The 22858-nt window shown below is 42.7% G+C and overlaps 1 protein-coding gene across 3 annotated transcripts in view; it reads right to left on the reverse strand.

Annotated features, from left to right (window-relative positions):
* The window catches only part of PARL (presenilin associated rhomboid like), a 47463-nt gene extending 32186 nt beyond the window's left edge, over window positions 1-15277 (reverse strand). For 2 of the 3 annotated variants that reach the window (XM_077879848.1, XM_077879849.1), the window contains exons 1-4: window positions 15112-15277; window positions 5418-5613; window positions 4605-4745; window positions 2296-2344 (exon numbers count right to left, since the gene is read on the reverse strand). In XM_077879848.1, the coding sequence (XP_077735974.1) occupies window positions 2296-2344; window positions 4605-4745; window positions 5418-5613; window positions 15112-15236 (511 nt within the window). In that variant the 5' untranslated portion in view covers window positions 15237-15277. The remainder of the gene's footprint in view (window positions 1-2295; window positions 2345-4604; window positions 4746-5417; window positions 5614-15111) is intronic. The other variant, XM_077879847.1, reaches the window with a different exon arrangement.
* Window positions 15278-22858: the final 7581 nt, after the last annotated feature.

Consider the following 22858-nt stretch of genomic DNA (forward strand, 5'->3'; position numbering starts at 1 on the left):
AAGAAAAAGGCTGGGGAAAGAATTCTGATTTTCAGTGGTCTCCAAATACCAACTTCTTTGTATAAGGTATTTACTGGCATGAGAAATGTTTTACATTTTAATCCCAAGGTTTCTTCAAATATTTAATGACATAAAATCTTTACTATCTTCAAAAAACACTAGGTGTCAACTAACTATGAGATACTTTGAAAATATCAAAGGAAATCAAAACTTTGCTACCCTAAGGAAATAATGTTAACTTTAGTTACTTTCAGAAAACAAGCAAACAAACGAAAAACCCTGTTAATCCCAATGAAAACAGATGAGCTATTATGGAGCTGTCTTTGAAGGTATTCTATTTATTAAGACCTTACTGACTAAGCAATTCTACAGTAATAGCAATATACCTTTGAAAAATCTCAATCTTTTGATTCAAGAGCCCATTCAATATTCATTCACTCAGCAGATTTTTAGTCAAGTGCCATTACTGTGTGCAAGACATGTGCTAGTCGCCCTAAAAAATGAAAAACCTCCCTGTTGTCCTTAAGGATGTTGTATGTACAATTACAAGGCAAGCTGTGCTATAAATTATTAAAAAGCATAGGGCGCCTGGACAGTTTAGTGGGTTAAACATCGGGCTCTTGATTTCAGCTCAGGTCATGATCTTGGGGTCCTGGGATCCAGCCCCGCCTCAGGCTCTGCACTCAGCAGGGACTCTGCTTAAGGATTCTCTGCCTCTCCCTCTGCTCCTCTCTCTACTTGCACATGCGTGCACTCTCTGAAATAAATAAATGATTAAAAAGTGCAATGAGAGGTGCATGCCTGGGTGGCTCAGTCAGTTAACTGCCTGCCTTCAGCTCAGGTCATGATCCCGGGATCGTGGGATGGAGCCCAGCATCAGGCTCCCTGCTCAGAGGGGAGTCTGCTTCTCCCTCTGCCCTTCTCCCATGATCTCTTTCCCTCTCAAATAAAATCTTAAAAAAAAAAAAAAAAGTGCAATGAGTTCAGAAATATTAAAGCACTTGTTACTGACAAGATCTCATGACCCACTAAACCTAGGACACTCCCAGAAGCTTCGGCTTGTCACTTTCATCTTTTATAAACTAATGAACTGCCATAACAGGATAAGAAATCTTTGAGGAGGAAGCCTGTGTAGGTGAGTCAGAAAGTGCCTGCTACCTCAGCTTCATTATATTAAAATCTTTTACCCTTCTGAATATTCACCCCAAGCCCTGATGAAAGGAGTCATGGCTTTGGAAATTATTTCCCATGGTCTCATTTGTACAAATAAAGATAACTCTGAGCAACTCCAACCTGATACAGTCTCTGTCTATAATTCACCAAGGAACAGATTCACTTTGGTCTGGTAACAGTTACTGCAGGAAACAATGTCTAAACCATAAGCTTGAAGACCAGTTCAGGTTCTAACAAGGAGAGAGAAAAAGTAAATCTTCTAGACAAAGAGCCCAAAAGAAGAAAGATGAGCATTTTTTCTCCTCTTAGGTAGGTAAAGAAAATTAAGAGTACCATTAAGTCTAACCATATTTAAGAAAAAGCAGTATTTTGCTATTTCTCTAGAAGACATTTTCCCTATCTGCACAATTGTTAAACTTTCAAATCCATTTCCCCAAATTCTCAAATAACTAAGTCCATAAAATCCTGTACAAGTATTATATTGAAGAGCTGGATTTATCTTTCCATGAAAATTGACAATGAACAAAAATTATCATGGTGACATGCATGGCATGCTTACATTTATTTAATAAATAAAGACTTTAAAAACAGCATGGTGCAGTAAAGAGAAAATTAGCTTTAGAATGAGACAGACCTGGGTTTTAAAACTTAGCTCTACTACTTACTAGCAGTGTGACCTTTGAAAAGTTCCTTCTCTGAAAGCCAGTTTCCTTATTGGTAAAAAGGGAGAGAACTACCCGGTAAGCAACCCTGTGAGGTAGGGAGAGAATGTGTATAAAGCATTCTGCATAAAGAAGGTACTTAATCAATGTCCCCTTTAATTTCTTTAACAGGGGAAGTAATAATTACTCAGAACCTATTTCACAAGCTAGGATTCTACAACAAAGATTATTTGATCAGTATCATACTAGGTCAAATTAGAAAATAAGTGATCCAGAACATCATGCACACCTTTACGTCACACTACTTTTTATAAAATATTACATTAGCCTGAAGGTACAGACTCTGTCTTCTAAACCACTGGTGAGCAGTGTACACAAAAGCCATTGACTGTGACATACTGTACCTTTTGGTTTGATTTCTCTTCCCTTGAATGGCTAAAACGTGTAAGCTAACACAAACCTGTCACAGTCCGCTGGCCATCACTTAGGTTATTCCACCACTTGTTAATCTAAAACAGAAGGAAAATTGCCTATCACCATATGGTAAATACTTTCAGGCTAGGAAAACGAAATTGCTTTGTGCATAAAAAGATTCCTGTGTAAATATTACCAATATACAGACAATAGATATGTGGCAAAATAGAAACACAGGTGATTTAGTGAGGCTACAATCTCCATGCAGAGTCGCTGTTTAGCTCTGTGACCTCAGACAAATAATTTCTAAAAATGGAGACACAGGTACCTAGCAATATTGTTGTGAGGAATATTAATAACATAAAGCACCTAGCACACTATCAGATTATATACAGGTATCAAGGTTAAGTGATTTATTCACCAAGGTCCAATCGAGTTTTAAATTCTAGGTGCCCAAAGGGGCACCTGGGTGGCTCAGTTGGTTGGGCATCTGCCTTCGGCTCACACAGTGATCCCAGGGTCCTGGGATTGGCTCTGCATTGGGCTCCCTGCTCAGCGGAGAGCATGCTTGTCCCTCTCCCTATGCTGCTACCCATGCTTATGTGCTCATGTATTTACTCTGCTTGTGTCACTTTTCACCATTCTAAAGAACCAATCTGGGCCATCAAAACCTTATAATATAGAGGCAACTGTGTGGCTCAGTTGATTAAGCGTCTGACTCTTGGTTTCAGCTCAGGTCATGGTCATAGGGTGTTGAGATCAAAACCCTCGTTGGGCTCCACGCTCAGGGCAGAGTCCACTTGAGATTCTCTGCTTCTCCCTCTCCATCTACCCCTCCCCTGCTCAAGTGCAAGAACACAAGCTCACATGCTCACACGCTCTCCTCCCCACCAAGCTCATGATCTAAAATAAATAAAATCTTTAAAAATACTTTATAATATAGACATGCTGGAAACCTGTAGCTTTCTAAGGAATCCAGCATTATGGAACAGGTGTTACTATCTTCTTAAACATACTGTTCTGAATTAATCACTGTTAGCTACTGTGGCTTTCACATGCAAATAATCACACCCATTGTCCTCTTGACACAAAACCTCTCTAAACCAGGTAAGGCTCAGGCTTCTTGCATTTGTCTATGGGGAAGTGAAGAAGTGAAGTCTATGGGGAAGTGAAGAAGTGAAGAATGAATACTTCTTTGTACTTCAAAGGACCCTGAATTATCATTAGGAGAAAACTAATAGGAGAAACTCTCTCACACACACATATCAAAACTAAAAACAAACACAAAACAAATCAACAAAAAACAAAGGTGCTTGAAAACCAAATGAACCTGGATCCACACATTAACTTAGGGCCTCCCTGCTCACTTAAGTATTGTCAGGTGAAAGAAGTATGGTTTATCTTATAGGCAGTATTTGTAAAAAAATAAAAATAAAAAATCAATTAAATTGAAAGAGGGTCACCAACTTGCATATGAAACAATGAAAAGCTCTAAAAGCTCTATATTTTGTGCCCTTTTCAACTTTATCCCCTGAGGGAGAAATATTCTACAGTGGGTAGTTAACAGAGGTGTGTAAACATCATGTCACCGAGTAGCTTTTTTTTTTTTTTTTTTAATTATATTTACTCATTCATGAGACACACAGAAAGGCAGAGACACAGGCAGAGGGAGAAGCAGGCTCCTCGCAGGGAGCCTGATGTGGGACTCAATCCCAGGACCACACCCTAAGCTGAAGGCAGACACTCAACTGCTGAGCCACCTAGGCATCCCACACTGAGCAGCCTTTTAAAATCCACATAACAGGGGATCCCTGGGTGGCTCAGCGGTTTAGCGCCTGCCTTTGGCCCAGGGCGCAGTCCTGGAGTCCCGCGTCGGGCTCCCGACATGGAGCCTGCTTCTCCCTCCTCCTGTGTCTCTGCCTCTATCATAAATAAATGAATCTTAATAAATAAATAAAATAAAATCCACATAATATCTCTACACCTAAGGCATAGATGCTTTGAAAAAAATGCCGGCGATTCTACTACCTACTCTAAAACAATTCAGCAGGTAATGCAAAACAGTAGCCCTTAAACTTTGGTAGAGCTGAAACCCCAGCCCATTAATTTTTAGCAACTATCCAGTGATTTTTGATACATGTGGGTAGAGGGACAAACCTCCTAGAATACCGTCAAGTACATTACTGCCAGACATATAAAAAAGCACTGATATTGCAATGAAATGACCCTAAAGACGAATACTAAGTTCAATAACTTTGTATCCCCTGATGTAAATGTTATCATCATTAAAAACACTTAACAAATAACCAGACTTCTAAACTTGTGATCAAGTAGAACAAAGAAAGCCATGTTTACCTCCTTTCTGAAGTCTCCTTCCTTTTGTGGTCTTATGCTATCCAACCAATCAGCTTTTATACCATCAAAATAACTCTGGACTCTGGATTTCAGTGATTCATACTGCCAAATAGCAGCCGATCCAAATGCACAGCCTGTAAACTATATAAAACATATCACAAAATAAATTCAAAAGAAAAAAAGATCAATACAAAGATCTAAGAACAATATTTCATTTTCATTGCTTCTTGCAAAATCAACAGAAGGAACAGAAACATCTGGCATAGTGAAACTTAATTAGGTGAAAAGAATATTTAACTGTTCTCCCCATTTTATTAACTTTACTGTACCCTGGGGCCTGCTTACAGCTAGAAATTTTCAAATAAAATTCAAAATACCACATAAAATGTTATCCCAAATAAGAGAGCCATAAGTTTCTTCTGCAGGGCATACAGAAGTGAACCAGATTCTAATAGCAATTATTAGGAGCACCTAGCTTGCTCAGTTGGTTAAGTGTCTTTGATTTCAGCTCAGGTCACGATTTCAGGGTCATGAGACAGAGCCTCATGAGCCCCCAATGGGCATTGAGGCTGCTTAACATTCTTTCTCTCTTCCTCTGCCCCTCCCCCCCACGCATGCATATGAGCTCCCTAAAAAATAGTAACAATAGCAATTGTTAAATTCATGTTTTCCCAAAATCACTCATGACTCCCCAGATACCCAGATCCTTTAAATCCCCTTCTACTTGTCTTTAAGGAAGCCCAAATAAGACAAATATACTTCCTTACTACAGCAGCAGCAAGATAAATAACTCCTGGTGACATGAGCACTTACCCCAACAGTAAAAAACAAGGGCTTCACAAGGGTCCTTATAGGATAGGGAGAAGGATAAAAGACTGTTTCTTCTACAGGAGGAATCAAAGCACTTCTTTTGTATGCTTCACCACTTGTTCCTGTGTCTGATCTTCGGGGTTCAACCTTCCTGGGTGCTTTTCTGAATCCACATTTTTGCTGAATAAAAAAGTCAAACCTTTAAGGGGAAAATGAGAGATTAGCAACAGCTGCATTTTGCAAACATCAACCTCCATGACCCTCACCCTCGGCCTGCATCTGCTCTCCTTCCATAGCCCCAAAGAAGCCAACATTCCTACTTCCAGCTAAGGTTCTAAGTCAAAATACTGAACTGTGCCCTTCTAGAAAAGGGGACAGAGACACACAAACCACAGCAACTTTAAAGTGAATTTGTCTGGGCTGTTAACTTGTGTTATCAATCAGCAAAATTATTTGTCTCCCTCCTCCACACACAGTTCGGAGTCTGGGAAAAAGCTGGAGAACTCCAACTTGTCAGTGTGAATTTGCACAGAATGGCTTTGTTATTTTGTTTGAAGTTTGTTCAATTTCTAGGACAAACATTTAAATATAAGGATTATCCTCAAAGTCACTCCAAATTCAAATAATTGCTTTCTTTTATAGAAATACTGATCATTCTAAGTTGATGGATTTTCCCTACTTCTCTATCTATTTATTTCACTCAGCTCTGGGGACACCTGCCAAGTGTTTTATAAAGGGTTTTGTTGTTTTGAGTCCTCATAGCTTGACCTCAAAACATTGACACTACTGACCATACTTACCAGCCCTACCCAGTTCCTGTAAGATCTCATTCCTTTTCTTCAAATTCACTTTCTTGATGGCTTCTCCCCATTCTTCCTATCCCTTAGTGATAGATACATTCAAAGTCTCCAATAGTTCCTTTACATGCTCTTCTTTCAAACTCAACCCATATAAATTCATGAAGAATTTTTTCTTTTGTAAAATTTCCTTAAGTAGACAAAGTAGAGGCCCTTTCCTGTTTGTTCTCATTGTACTCTAAATATACCATCCTCCTAGACTCAAAGCTCCTTGAAAGCAGAAATCAGACAGGCCTTCCAACATTTAGCTGAATAAATGTATTTCTGTGGCCAGTGATGACTTCTAAATATATTTTCTTAGTCCTAATTTCAATCTTGCGGTCTTGTATTTCCATCTGTATACTGAATTTGATTTGGATATGCTCTTAATTATTTTAAAACCAATATATTCAATAAGAAACTCCTCCTCTACAAACAGTTCCATTTTCTGACTTCCTCAGTCTTTCTGAGAAAGACTTTCAGAGAAACCACAGCTCTCTCAATCGCTGAAGTTAAAAATCTAAATGTCATTTTGGTGTTTTCTCCTTTATTTTTTACCATCCAATTAAAAACCAACTCTGTCAAATAAAAAAAAAAATTTCACTCCTAATCCCTCACTTCATGCCTGTAGTACAGCAACAATTTACTTAACTTCAAACATTTTAACTTATATGTTGTTCTTAAATCACTTTTCCTCATTCAATAGTTCCCAGATGCCTTCTCAGAGGACCAAAAATCTCTCGAGTTTCAATACAACTCCTAGCTCATCTCTTCTGACCTAGAATGCCCTATTTCCTCATTACTTGAGGAATGCCCATACCTCATTACTTCCAATATTGCCCCACTGCAATTCATCTTCATTTTATTAAACACAAATGTAGTATCATTCCCCTTTAAACTCCACAATAATTTTTCATCCTCCCATCAAACTCAGCAATGCTACTCCCTTGTTCTGATACATCCCTTTGTTAAAACACTCTTGTGCCCCTCAAAATTCAGTTCATCTATCTCATCCTCCAGGAATCATTCATTAACCAGGGTGGGTGTCTCCTTTGTACTCCTAGAGTCCTAAAGCATCCTGTATAGACTCTTTTGCTTATGTGAGAGTTATTCCCTGTACCACAACTAGACAATTACTTTTGTATTCACTGTATCTCTATCACCAAGATCAGCCCCTAATAAAGAAAAGATGAATAATTATTAGAAGAAAGAAGGGCGTCAAGAATGATCGTTCTATTTTGAATAACTGAAAGGAAGGTGATACTATTCACCAGGACAAGGGAAATCAGGGGGACCAAAATAGGAACTTGGAAGATAAGACATGAAGAATTCCATCTTGGGCAGTCTTTCAAATGCTTGTCGTCACAGCAGCTCTATTCTAATAGCTAAAAAACCAGAACTTCAATTCCTATCAAAAAGGGAAAGGACAAACTGTTGTATATTCATACAATGGAGCACTACTTAGCAAAAAACAAACTACTGATTACACACCATGGATAAAACTCAAAAACATTGTTGAGCAAAACAATGTTTATCTTTAGGTGATGGTTCCACAGGTATATACATTTGTCAGAATCCATGGGCTATACACTTAATACTTACACAAAATAAAGTATCGTTAGCAACTGTAGGATACCCAGATAGTGTAGAGATCTGGAAAAAATTGAAACTCAGAAAAATGGCATAGCAACTATTATTACTATTACTTGCCTAGTATGCTCTTTCTTCAACACTGAGTCCACTCCACAGTTCAACTTCTCAGAAGTCACATGGTGAGGATGGGTGATGGTGATAAAGGAATTTGCCTTGAAACCTTTAATAATTCATAATTTATACTTCCAAATAAGTGCTATTCCTTTTGAGGAAATCTATTTGGAAAAGCAATGCACTTATTCAAACAAAGCAATGCTGCTTTGAATGGCTCTGAACTTCCTTCATAGCCCTGTTACCAGTATCATGAATATCCTTTAGCAAATACCATTAAACAGCTAATCCCAAATCTATTTCTTTTTCTATTGCCTTTTTCTGCAGAGGCTAGAAAAGATAAGTACCTTCACTTTTCCAGCCTTCATTATGGCACAGGGTAGCCATATTAGAGTTCTCAGAAAATGAGAGACTTAAGAATTTTTACGTGCCTCTTGGGAACATTTGTTTCTCTATAACAATGGACATATCATTAGTGTCATTACCATAACCCTCCCCCCTTCATTTTTGCCTTGAATAAGGCTGTAATGCCTAGAGTTGGGGCAGTCATCTTGAATGCCAAGAGAAAGGCCAAGGGATTAAAATACTAACCTTGGGATTTTTGAGCTACTGAGCAGAGCAGCCACTGACCTCCATCATCTTATGCTAACTACTCATCCCCTCATTTATTTAAACAGCAAATTTACTTACAGCCAAATGCATTCCTAACTGATAACACCTTTAAAGTGGCAAATGTTAATCCCTTGCATTTGGATTTTTTATTTATTTTGGGAGAGGGGATATAATTTTTATTAAATAATTAAAAGTAACATAGAGCATGGCTGGTAAATAAAGTACCACCACTTCGGGTCAAAAGACAAAGGTGTGACATAAAGTAACAAGAGTATGTTCCCTTTAAAGACCACAAGTTAAAAAAAAGTTAAATAAAATAAAGACCACAAGTTGTAACCAAGTGTTGTTTTCTAGCATTTTTTTCTTATTAGACCAAGAAATGTGAAGGATGAGACTCCTTTATGTTTCCAATAGTGTAACACTAGAAGACACAAACTCAATCGATTCTAATAAAAGATTACTTCTATAGCTTATCAACTCATTTAAAATTCTGAAGTGCAGGGCACCTGGGTGGCTCAGTGGTTGAGCATCTGCCTTTGGCTCAGGTTGTGATCCCTGAGGTCCTTGGATCAGAGTCCTGCATCATGCTCCCTCCCACAGGGAGCCTGCTTCTCCCTCTAGGTTTCTGCCTCTCTCTGTGTCTCTTATGAATAAATAGAATCTTAAAAAAACAAAAACAAAAACAAAAATTCTGAAGTGCACGTTTGAAAAGAAACACAAATACACCAGTTTCGGAACCTAACTTTAAGCAAAGCCAGACCTTTTGCCTTGAATAATATTTACCTTAGAAATAAGCGTGGGATGGTGGAAGGGAATAAAGGGGAAAGGAGAAAAAATGAGTGGGAAATATCAGAAAGGGAGACAGAACATGAGAGACTCCTAACTCTGGGAAACGAACTAGGGGTGATGGAAGGGGAGGTGGGCGGGGGGTGGGGGTGACTGGGTGATGGGCACTGAGGGGGGCACTTGATGGGATGAGCACTGGGTGTTATTCTATATGTTGGCAAATTGAACACCAATAAAAAAAATAAATTTATAAAAAAAAAATAAGCATGGGGCCAAGGACACTGAGAATATGTTACACAAGTTGGCCCCAGGGTTAAGGTCAGATGCAGAATATATATATTAAGAATATATACATATGAAAAGAGTATATACAGGGACATGTGGGTGGCTCAGTGGTTTAGCTGCTGCCTTAGGCTCAGGGTGTGGTCCCGGGGTCCTGGGACTGACTCAGGCATTGGGCTCCCTGCAGGGAGCCTGCTTCTCCCTCTGCCTATGTCTCTGCCTGGGTCTCTCATGAATAAATAAAATCTTTTTTTTAAGTATATACATATTGGGAATTATAATTGGACATACAGAACTTGTTCAACAGTGGTGCCTGGGTGGCACAGTTGGTTAAGCATCTGCCTTTAGCTCTGGTCATGATCCCGGGATCCTGAGATTCAGACCGCAGGTGGCTCCCTGCTCAGCAGGGAGTCTGCTTCTTCCTCTCCATCTCCCTCTCCTCCTGGCTTGTGTGCATGCTCTATAATAATAAAATCTTAAAAAAAAGACTTGTTCAATAGAACTAAAACTGGTTCACTGAACACCTATTCCTATTATCCGGCACATATTTATATGCCGCAGGAGCTGGAAAGCTAAAAACTTTATTTCCCAGGGTTGATCTACCACAGATTTGGGGAAAACTTTAGTATCCATACAAATCACTGGGTGTCTTGTTAATATCAGATTCCAAATTAGTTAAGTGTGAGGCGGAAAAAATAGGAGATTCTACATTTCTAAACAAGCTCACAAACTGACAAACTTCAGCTTGGAGGATGGATTTGGCCCTTCAGCTAAGAGTGTTTTTAAATTTTTAAAAGAGTTATTTAAAGGAAAAGAAAGAGTATGTGACAGAAACCATATGCGACCCTGTCATTTTCTACCTGGCCTTTCACAAAATAAGTTTGCCACCCCTATCCTAGACGAGGCCTAAACTGCTAGTTCATGAACCACTTACAATGGAGCTAGAACCTAATTCCTGGGCAGCCCCGGTGGCTCAGCGGTTTAGCGCCACCTTCAGTCCAGGGCGTGATCCTGAAGACCCGGGATCGAGTCCCATGTCAGGCTCCCTGCATGGAGCCTGCTTCTCCCTCTGCCTATGTCTCTGCCTCTCCCTCTCTGTCTCTCATGAAAAAATAAATAAAATCTTAAAAAAAAAAAGAACCTAATTCCTAACAAAACTTCCACTTCAATTAGAATGGTTATTTACAGGGTAATCCTATCTGACTAGGACTAACAAAAATTTGGACTTATAACAAAGAATTTAAACACAAAAGTTTCACTAGATCTGACAGTAGGGAACGTTTCTCGCTGACTCCCAGCATCTAAGTCCTTTCCCCCTGTTCTAACAGTACACTGGAATTTCCAGCCATTTGGTTGGGAGAGGCGCACCAGCTCCTGACTGGCTTAAACCAACCTAGAGAGCCCCTACTCCTGCCAATTTCGAGGGGTTCAAAAATGGACACGTATCCCAAATCAGGCAAATCTAGTCCAGTGAATTTCAAGATTTTGTTTGTAATACTGGAAAACTTTTTTTTTTTTTTTTTTAAGATTTTGTTTATTCATGAGAGAAAGAGAAAGAGAGACAGAGACACAACACAGGCAGAGGGAGAAGCAGGCCCCATGCAGGGAGCCCAATGCAGGACTCAACACCAGAACCCCAGGATCATGTCCTGAGCCAAAGGCAGACGCTCAGCCGCTGAGCCACCCAGGCATCCCTGGAGAACTTTTTCTGCTGGATGTGAACCTAAGAGTATATAGCCCCAAGAGCTACTACTGACAGCCATCTTACAACAAGGAGAGCACGCCAAGAGTAAGGCCAACGTTTAGGAAGCAGAGCCAACCCATGGAGAAAAATGGAATCCTGGTGACAATCTGAAATACTGAATCTTGCCACATTAGAAGCCAGTCCTACTTCTAGACTTAACCACGTAAGCCAATAAATTCCCCTAATTACTTAGGTTGGTTAGAGTTGGGTTTCCTCTGTTAGTACAAAAATATTTTTAGATCAAGTACTTCAGCACACATTGTAGGAAAGGTACATTATGTTCGTAAGGAGCTTTTGTTTTAAATTTCTTAAAATGCAAAAACAAGGATAAAGCATCATAAACGTTTCTAACTGCAAAATGTTTGAGATCATATTTACAAGCTTAGGTTCTTTAGCTCTCATTCATATCAGTACAAAAGGGAGAAAAATAAATGAATAAATCACTTACCTGAAAAAGGTTCAGAAAACAAAGAGAAACAATATGATAAAATGGATGGTGTGAGCAGAGAGTAGAAAGGGAGGAGAGGGCCACTAGAGGCATATACTAACTCATGAAAACAGGCCTGCCTTTTAGCTCTGCTGCTCTGGTCCTTCCTCCAATAACCAGTCATTTGTAAGAGCAGTAATGTACTTAAAGTCGGAAGATCTCATAAATACCCATTTCTACTAGCCATATGATTGTTATAGTTCTGTTTTTTTTCTTTAAGATTTTACTTATTTATTCATGATAGACATAGAGAGAGAGCAAGAGAGAGGCAGAGACACAGGCAGAGGGAGAAGCAGGCTCCATGCCAAAACACTGAGCCACCCAGGGATCCCCCTATAGTTCTGTTTAACATGATCCCGTAACTTTTAAATAGGAAAAGTCGGGATGCCTGGGTGGCTCAGTGGTTGAGCGCCTGCCTTTGGCCCAGGGCATGGTCCTGGAATCCCGGGATCGAGTCCCACATCGGGCTCCCTGCCTGGAGCCTGCTTCTCTCTCTGCTTATGTTTCTGCCTCTCTCTCGCTCTGTCTCACATGAATAAATAAAATCTTTTAAAAAATAAATAAATAGGGATCCCTGGGTGGCGCAGTGGTTTGGCGCCTGCCTTTGGCCCAGGGCGTGATCCTGGAGACCCGGGATCGAATCCCACATCAGGCTCCCGGTGCATGGAGCCTGCTTCTCCCTCTGCCTGTGTCTCTGCCTCTCTCTCTCTCTCTCTGTGACTATCATAAATAAATAAAAATTAAAAAAAAATAAATAAATAAATAGGAAAAGTCGTATCTATGAATTACTTGGCTTAATGAGTGAAAACAGTCTTGTGAACTGTTTTTAACAATGCAACTTAGATATATGTACGAGTCAGCACTAATGTCTGTTACTACAGATTTTCATGAATAAATTGAGTAGAAATGGCCTCATGTTCAAATGAAGACAACATGTGTCTAAGCATACAACCAATAGATTCATTACACTTAAAAAGAAATTAAACGTATTTAGGGGAGGAGGAATTCTACATAAACACTTTCATGACAAAATTATTCTCTTAAAACCCATCTTGAGTCAATAGATGATAAATTAAACAGAGAAAGTAGCTGAACAACCAACTACTCTCTTGGATAGTTCCATACAACTGAAATTGTGCAGGCTTCTTTCAAGCCTAAACCATTTCTTAGAAGTGCTGCCAGAAATTTGATAATGGTAAAGCTTCTGAAGAGCCTGAGATTTTCTTTTTCTGTAAAGGGACAGATAGCAAATATTTTAGTTTTTATGAAGAACACATTTGTCACATATTGTTTTGCTTTGCAACCCTTTAAAAACATAAAAATCATTTTTACCAGGTGGGCTGCATTGGGCCTTCCATAGTTTACAGAACTCTTCTATCATTACTTGTACTGCAAATTTCCAGCCATGCTTCAGGTCTATCACATCAGAATGACAAGGATTGGGCCCAGAACTCTGCTTTTTAACCTTACCTCTAACTATAGTCTGTATACTAATCTTAGAACCACAGGAAGTCAAAGCAGAGCAGATAAAGTTACATAGAAGGTAACTCCTTCTTCCTATTTAAGTGCTTATTTCCAGAGGTGAGCCGCCATATCTATTTCAGGCTTACCTACATTCTCTTGAAATGCACATTTTTCTATGCAACCATAAAAAATGTCATTTTCAAACTTTGCAAATAAAAGGCAAACTTAAAAAAAATAGATGCTAACCTTTCACATCACACTTTCATTTGTTTTTTTCAAATGGTTTCCAATTTTTACCAGAAGCTCTTCATTAATCAAGGTATTTTTCCTTTGCTTTCCCTTCTTAATACTTATTTTTAATATTAACACACCTGTTGCTTCCTAATAGTGATATTCATTTTTGCTCCTCCCACCCCCAAACCATGCAATTTTCACAGGATTTGGAAGAAATTATGGAATCTGGACCACTGAAATCTGTCACCACCTCCACCTAACCTCCAGATGGGATTCTCCATCTCCCCAGGAGTTTAAGGTTAGTGCCTGAAGTTCCAATGTTAAGATGTGTCAGGAGGTTAAGCTACAATGTATGCAAGTTTTCACAAATCCCTAATTCACTTGGGAGTGCTTGCCAAGAATTACAGGTTTTTCCACTCCCTCACCCCCACAACAATTTCTGAGTTGATAGAACTGGGAGGGGGCCTGGGAAAAGTCTACAAACATTCCAGGTGATTCTTAAAATCAGGCAAAAACTCCACCACGTTTGAGCCTTCACTTGCCACTGGCTGACCACTCTGTTCAACACTCTACCTTAACTTGCTCTACCATCAGATGGGATTCCAGGCATCTGGAACCAACTCAGGGACTGGGAAGGTTCGAACTCGAGATTAAACAACTGGAACAAATTTCGAATCGAACCACATCAAAATCTCGGACAGCCGATTTTTTTTTTTCTTCTCTTAATTCAAAATTGAATCAACAACAACAACAAAAAAGCAGCAAATACTGAGTATACTCTTCATGCAGCTTCTACTTGGGAAAACCAATATTGTAGTTTTCTTTCCAAGTCATCTGGAAACCAAATATTCCATGGTCTCCATTCTTCAACAGAGAAGCCTCTCCTAAGACTTAGCAGAAGGCAAAGCAAATGCCCATGGACTCCGTCTTCCCTTAGTTCTCTAAACAGTAAAGAAGTTGTTAGCTTGTAGGGCAGCCCGGGTGGCCCAGGGCATGATCCTGGAGACCCTGGATCGAGTCCCGCGTCGGGCTCCCTGCATGGGGCCTGCTTCCCCCTCTGCGTGTGTGTGTGTGTGTGTGTGTGTCTCATGAATAAATAAATTTTTTTTAAAGTAACTTGTAGAACACAGGTTTATAAAGACGGATAGAGTCAGTTCTGCTATTCTCCCATCTGTGTAACGGCTTTACTTAAAAAAAAAAAAAAAAAAGTGGGTCTAATACCTTCTTCGCGGGATTATGAGGCGTGGCACGCAATTAGCCCTCAGAGACTAAGCTCCCTTCTCCTCACGTCCTTCCCGTTGGGAGAGGGGCAGACGGCGCGGGCTCACGGGAAGCTGCGCCGCGGTCGGTCACGGGCACCCCGGCTCGGCGCACGCTGGCACGGCGAGAAGCGAGGGCTGGCGAGAGGGCAAAGCGGGATGCATGGAGAGGAAGGGAGGGGTGACGACGGGGGTGAGCGAAGGCAGCCCCGCAGGCCCGCGCGGCCTGCGCCCCCGAGGATGCTCGGCCGGAGCTGAGGGTCTGAGGGGAAAGAAGCCCGGTCATTACCTGCGTCCGAGCAGTCGCGGCGGGGCCAGGGCCGCAGTGAGCTCCTCGCAGCCGCGACCGCCCGCCGGCTGAGCCCACGCCGGGCCGCAGCCCCAGCCTCTCTGCGCCCAGCCACGCCACGCCATCTTCCCAACCTCTGCCCCACCATGGCCCGACCTTACCAACTCTTGCGGCGGAACCACTTCCGGGGCGGAGGAAGAACCATAGAGCGCCGGAGTGTGCAGCCTAGAGCGCCGCCACGCCGGGCTCGGCGGAGGCCGGAAGCTCGCGAGGCCTCGGTGGGGGGCGGGCGGCGAGCTCCCCGCGGGGCCGGGCGCGCACGTGGGGGCAGCGCGGCCGAGTGGTCGGGAGGAAAGAGAGAAGGGCAAGCCAGCGTTTACCGAGTAATGCCGCCCATCAGGCCCTCTACCCAGGTTACTGCACTTAATCTCCACTAAACACTTGAGGCGGATACGGTCACCCCTGGCTTACAGAGGCCCAGAAGGGAATGAGTGAAGAAACCATCATTGCAACCCACGTGTTCCTACATTATTTCTTTTTTTTCCTGCGGTGGGGGATGGCGGGGGGAGGCGGGCGGGGGGGCAGGAGAGAGAGAGAGCCCCTCCCTGGGCCCGGATTTCTGGACCCTGGGATCCTGACCTGAGCCTAAATCAGGACTGCCACGGGCTTTAACAGACTGAGCCGCCCAGGTGCCCCTCGCCACTTCATGGTATGAGACATTTAAGAGGGTGTAAATGTATCTTCACAAAAAGTCTGATCTTTAACCAAAAGTCTAAATCTGAAATGAAAATCTGGATTCTAGATGAAATACAAACGTCATGATTGAGCCCTCACCTACCTACCTGGCAGGCAGCCTTGTTTCCTGTCACTCCAACCCACCCTCTGACCCCGGCTGCAGCCAGCTCTGCAGGATAGGCCGGTTTTGTGGGGTTTTTTTTAAGATTTTATTGATTTATTCACGAGAGACACAGAGAGAGAGGCAGAGACACAGGCAGAGGGAGAAGCAGGCTCCATGCGGGGAGCCCGACGTGGGACTCGACGTGGGACTGGACGTGGGACTCGACCCGAGTCTCCAGGATCACACCCTGGGCTGAAGGCGGCGCTAAACCGCTGAGCCACCCAAGCCGCCCGGATAGGCCGTTTTCTTAAAGGCACTTGCTTTTTCCATGTTCACGTTAACCGTTCTCACCGTCTGAAACGCCCTTCTCTTCTCTCCCTACTGAACCTACCTAAGCGACTTATCCTTCAGACCAACCTCAATTGTCCTCTCTTCCAGGAGGCTGTAGGGGAGGAGAAAGTCTTCCTCAACTGTCTTGGGGGCTTCTAGCTAGGTCTGAGAATCACACTGACAAAGATTAACAGGAGAAAAAGCATACACATATTTGTTTAAGTTAGTTGAAAGAGAGAGAGCAGGGGAGGGGCAGAGGGAGAGAAGGATCTCCAGCAGGTGCCCCACTGAGTACAGAGCCCAATGTGGGGCTCCATCATGTGACCCTGGGATCATGACCTGAGCCAAAATCTAGAGTCAGATGCTGGACTGATGGAGCCACCCAGGCCTCCTAATAAAGCATACAAATTTTATTTTATTTTTACACTTACGTGGAAAGGCCAGAGAACAAAGATCTGAAGAAAAGATCAGAACAGGAAGGTTTTATATCTGTTAGGCAAAGAAACAATAATTTGTGAAGAATTGACAGTGAGGTTCAGGTTAGGGGTAGTCCAACTAGAGCAAGGTAGTCCTTATCTTCCTTAATGAGAAAGACAAGGATTAATTTAACGAGGTTTGTTTGCAGATCCTCTGGTGCCTGGCCTCTGGTCTTTGGGTTGTTAAGAGTCTGTCTTTAGGAAAGGAGACATTTCCTGCTTTTAGGATTTACTGCTTCTTAATTGCCTTCAACTCAAAATAATTTTTATGTCAAAGAGGCATACTTTGGGGTGACATATTCTGATTTCTTTAAAGGCCTTTCCCAGACCTCCACTCTTATTTAAATGACCTCCATTTATGCTTTTTTTTACTACCACTTTATGCGTATCACTCTAATTGTACTGTATTCATCACATAAATATTTATGAAGCACTTTTTGTATACCAGGCAATGTATTAGGGTGTATTTTTTTTAAAGATTTTTTTATTCATGAGAGACACGGAGAGAGAAAGATTCGATCCCAGAATCCCCAGAATCTCTGAGCCAAAGGCAGATGCTCAACCCCTGAGCCACCTAGCCGTCCCAAGGGTCCCAAGGGCGTATTTTGGATGACAATGTCTCTGACCTCACAGAGATCCTGCTTTACTGAGGGAGGGGGGCAAGTAAATAAACAGGCAATTACAACACATTGTGAGAAGTGCTTGAGCCAGGAAACAGAAGGCTCTGTGGGAGCTTAGAAGAAGGGAAAATACTACAATTGACAGATGGGGAACAGGAGGCAAGGGAAAAGTCTTCCTACAGAAACTGGTGGGGGTGACCAAAAGAAGAGAAGGGCTGAAATGTTCTAGGCAGAAAGAATAGTATTTGTGATGTTTTTCAGGGCATGACTTATTCGAGAAACTAAAATAAATTCACTTTGCCTAGGACATAGGTGTCAAGTCTGGAACTTAATTTTACCCTATTGAGAAGCTAATGAGTTTGGTTGCTGGCAGAAAACAGGAGACTCCTGAGTCAAAGACAAAAGACTGGGGACCCCTGGGTGGCGCAGCGGTTTGGTGCTTGCCTTTGGCCCAGGGCGCGATCCTGGAGACCCGGGATCGAATCCCACGTCGGGCTCCCTGCGTGGAGCTTGCTTCTCCCTCTTCCTATGTCCCTGCCTCTCTCTCTCTCTCTGTGTGACTATCATAAATAAATAAAAATTAAAAAAAAAAAAAGACAAAAGACTTACCCACAGCACAAACAAGCAGCATGAGCATTATTTTTACATGGGTTCCCCTTTTTCTCCAGTTCCCACAGTGGCAATGCCATGGGCCAGCTAGAGGCTTACAGATACTCTGACACTTTGACTCTGATTCCTGTAAATTGGGATAATAATATCTACCTTGTCACTTTGAAAATTAAATGACTTTGTATCAAATACCCAGTTGCTCATGGTTAATACTCAATGCACAGTAGCTATCATCCTATTATTATGAGGTAATAATTAGAAACTAACGTAGAAGCCCATCCACAGGGGAAGGCTTTCTCTCATCATCATCATTTTTATTTTATGGCCATAAACAAAGGTACGAAGTGCTTATATGGGTGTATGGGAGAAAGAGATTCCCACCAACATGTATGGAGCACTTATCATATGCCAGGTTCTGTGCTGAGCCTTCCACACAACAATCCTAAGGGAAAAATTCCTATTGGCATCCCATTGGACAGATGAGGACACCAAGGCACATAAAAGTTGAGCTATTCAGAGCAATACTGGGATTTCAACCAAAGTCCAAGCCCATATGAGGGAAAGTTTCCTGGAGGAGTTGGCCTTTGAATGGAGTAACATGCAGGAAGCCAGGCAGGATGAAAGACAGGAGACTGGAAGATGGCAGGGGTAGATGCTAGAGGGTGTTGCAAGCTCTAGATAGAAGCTCTGAGGTGTATTTTTCAAAACCACCAAGGAATCAACTCAGTTCTGAAACTTTCTACCTGTAGATAGTGTGAGATTCCACAGGTTAAGAGCTCAATCCCCCAAGACTGTCCCCATGCCCCCACTTGAGATGTCAGTTACAAGTTCAGGTCATTACCTGTGCTTCTGACCCACTGGCTAGAGATCAGAGGTTTCCACAACTCTCTAGGTGAGTTCAATTAATTTGCTAGAGTGGCTCACAGAACCTCTAGAGAAACATTTACTTACATTTACCAGTTTATTATACAAGATGTTATAAAGGATACAGACAAAAAGTCAGATAAAGAGGTACACAAGGTGAGACCTGGAAGGGTCTCCTGAATAGGAACATCTGTCCTTATGGAACTGGGGTGTTCCCAACAAATGGATGTATTCACTAACCTGGAAACTCATCAAATCTCATAGTTTAAGTATTTACAGAGCAAATCTACAGCCTCCTTTCCCCCTTCCCAGAGGCCCGGTAGGTAGGGCTGAAAATTCCAATCCTTTAAACTCTTGGTCTTTCTGGTGATCAGCCCCATTCTGACTTTGTCCAGATCACCTCATTAGAGTAAACTCAAAAGGGCTTCTTCTGAATGACAAAAGACACTCTTGTCACTTAGGATAATTCCAAGGGTTTGTGCTAGGCACAAAACCCAAATATATTTCTCACTATACCAGCGAGACTCTAACAGGGGGAGAACTTCTAAAGAAAAGATTTAGGAGGGAGGCAAAAAGCAGTTGGATTAAGGCTGCTGTGTTTTCTCCACCCTATGGCCTACCGGGGCCACAAACAGGTGCCAGACTTGGGGAGGGGGTGGGGGAGACTCTCCCAGGCAAGAAAACCCCAGTCTTTCTGCTGCTTTCTGGGACCCAACTTGCTCAGTGGATCCCAGTCTGGATTCTCCAGGTTATAGGTGTGGTTCCACACAGAAAATAAGTTGCTGTGAGAGAGCTTCAGGATTTCATGAAGTCTAGAGGAATGGCTAGGCTTGTCTGCAGAAAAGCCAGAGGCTAATTAATACATCAAGTTTCCTTAATTCTGATGGGGATTCTCCTAGCTCAGCGCAGCAGCAATGATTGAGATGCTACTAACTGAAATGTTGGTGCACTCACATGTGCATATTTTATTTTATTTTTTAAATTTTATTTATTTATTCATGAGAGATGCAGAATGAGAGGCAGAGACATAGGCAGAGGGAGAAGCAGGCTCCCTGCAGGGAGCCCAACGTGCATCTTTTAAATAACTCAAAGGAGAATAGTAAGACATGCCTTCTTAGGGGCGCCTGGCTGGTTCCGTTGGTAGAGCATGTGACCTCTGGATCTTGGGGTTGTAAGTTTGAGCCCTGTGAGTTTGAGTTGGGTCCAGAGTCTACTTTAAAAAAATAAAATATAAAAAAAAAGACATGCCTTTCTTAGAAGTCAGATTTATTAAGATATGATTTATATAAAATAAAATTCACCCTTTTAGATGTATAGTTCCATGATTTTTAAAAAAGATCTCATTTATTTATTCATGAGAGACACATACACACAGAGGCAGAGACATAGGCAGAAGGAGAAGCAAGCTCCCTCCAGGGAGCCCAATGTGGAACTCGATCTGGGGACCCCAGGATCACGTCCCAAGCCGAAGGCAGATGCTCAACCACTGAGCCACCCAGGTGCCCAGTTCCATGAAATTTGACAAACATATCCAGTTGTATAGCCATCACCAGTTATAATACAGAACATTTCCATCACCCTAGAAATTTCTTTCATGTCCCCCTCCTTTTTTTAAAAGATTTTATTTATTTATTCATGAGACACAGAGAGAGAAGGAGAGAGGCAGAGACAGAAGCAGGCTCCACGCAGGGAGCCCAACATGGGACTCGATCCCGGGTCTTGAGGATCACACCCCGGGCTGAAGGCGGCGCTAAACCACTGAGCCACCAGGGCTGTCCTCCTATCCCCTTTATAGTCAACCTATATAACCCTACTCCCAGACCCCAGGAACCACTCATCTGCTTTACATTCCTGTAGTTTTGTCTCTTCAAGAATACCATACAAATAGAATCATATAGTATGTCTTGGTGTTAACATCTGTTTTCATTTTTTTGAGTAAATGCCCAGGAGTGGGATGGCTGGGTTGAATGGTGAAGTGTTTAATTTTACAAGAGATTGCCAAACTGTTTTCCACTGTGGTTGTACCATTCATAGGGTTTGCTCTGTACCCTTTCCAGTGCTTGGGATTGTCAGGGTTTTGTTTTTAGCAATTCTAAAAGATGTGCAGTGATCTTTTTGATTTTGACTTCATATAAGTCAATCTTTTTTAAAAATATTTTTATTCATTCATTTGAGAGAGAGAGCACAGCAGGGGAAGAGGTAGAGGCAGAGGGAGAAGCAGACTTCTCACTGAGCAGGGAGCCTGACTGACACAGGGCTCTATCCCAGGACCTGAGATCATGAGCTGAGCCCAAGGCAGATGCTCAACCGACTGAGCCACCCAAGCACCCCTAATTCAATCTTTTTAAAATAAACAAGACTTGTCTGAAACATACTGTTCCAAAACTTGGGGACCTTGGCGGGGGCTAAGGGAGAAGTAAAGGGAGTGCTTGGTAGATAGTTTGTTGAGAACAATCCTATTGTGGGCAGCCCGGGTGGCTCAGCGGCTTAGCGCCACTTTCAGCCCAGGGCCTGATCCTGGAGGCCCGGGGAGATCCATGTCAGGCTCCCCGCATGGAGCCTGCTTCTCTCTCTGCCTATGTCTCTGCCCACCCCCCTCTCGTGAATAAGTAAATAAAATATTAAAAGAGAGAGAGAACAGTCCTATTGGCTGCTAGTTTTGCGGGATAACAGACTGGGGAAGAGCTTTCCTGCACGGTCTGGAGCGGCCTGAACTTCTTCCCTTTGGTCAGGAGAGGGCAGGAGAGGGTAGAAAATAAATCGCCCAGTTTGGGGCTTATTCATTAGGCACCAGCATCAATATTATTTGCACACAGTATTATATTGGCAGTTTTTCTCAAATGGCTTTCCCTCTCAACCTATTTAGCTGCCATCGCATGAGGTTTGACTCCCCAGATTAATCTTGTGAAATAATTCAATGCCAAATCTTAAATAACTTTGTAAAATCCTTTCCTCCCAAAACATAACTAACCTATGAACTAAACTACTGAAACTGAGCTACTGTTGGAGAATCCTTATTAAGTCTCCTGTCTAATGTCACTCCACAGAGCCTGTATGAGGGGGACACATCAAGAGCTGAGCTGGGGAACCCTGTTCTTCTACAACTTTGCTGAAGCTAAGAGAGACTGAGGATGGACTTTGTGGGGGACAGGTCTCCAGATCCCCTGCTGGCTACAGATCCTCCCACACGTCCCCCCCTCCACCATGGCCCAGGTTGGGGCGACTCAGATGGGGGCACTGCACAGATCTTCTGGGGCTGGGGCTACAAAGTGCCCCAAATGTATTGTAGGTCTCACCCTAGGCTCCCTTCTGGCAGTTGGAACCAAAAGGTCCTGAAGGGGTTGGCAAACATCAAGAAGAGTTTCATCAGAGCCAGATGGTCCCCTGGGCCCACTTGATGCCCCAGAAACAAAGAGAAAGGTTAAATGGTGGTAGCTGTTTCTGTGCCTGTCCCATCACACCCTCTACCTACCACCCATAACCCAATGCTTTGCCCAGTATCTGCAGAGAATGGCAGGAAAGCCTCATTGACCAGGAAGTTTCCACCCATGTCCAAAAAGAGGCCTGGGTTGAACTGTTGAGGGGTCTCCCAACACTCAGGATCGAGGAGCACAGAGGCTAGATTGGGCAAGATGATGGTGCCCTGCAGAGAGAAGCTGGTGTGGCTCCAGGAGCCTCAGCTGACCCAGCACCTAGCTCTGACAGTAGGCTAAAGTGAGCTCTGAGAACACCCAGTGTGCTGGTGAGAGTGGCCCAGGAGAGTGGCCAGGGCTGAGAGTGGCCCAGAGAGAGGCCACCGAAAGGTTTAGCAGCCAGCTCTCCCTGGGTTCCTTTTGTCCAGGCTCACATCAGTGAAGTCGCTGAGCATTACGCTGTCCTGGCTAGGGGCCACCCACCTTTATCCTGAAGACTCCCAGCCCAGGTCTAGAGACACAGCTACTGCCACTTGTGGAGAAGGCCAGCAGCTGTTGGGTATGACTGAAGAGGACCAGGTTCTGTGCAGGACAACT

The sequence above is a fragment of the Canis aureus genome, chromosome 31, assembly GCF_053574225.1.
Source record: "Canis aureus isolate CA01 chromosome 31, VMU_Caureus_v.1.0, whole genome shotgun sequence".
Lineage (NCBI taxonomy): Eukaryota > Metazoa > Chordata > Mammalia > Carnivora > Canidae > Canis > Canis aureus.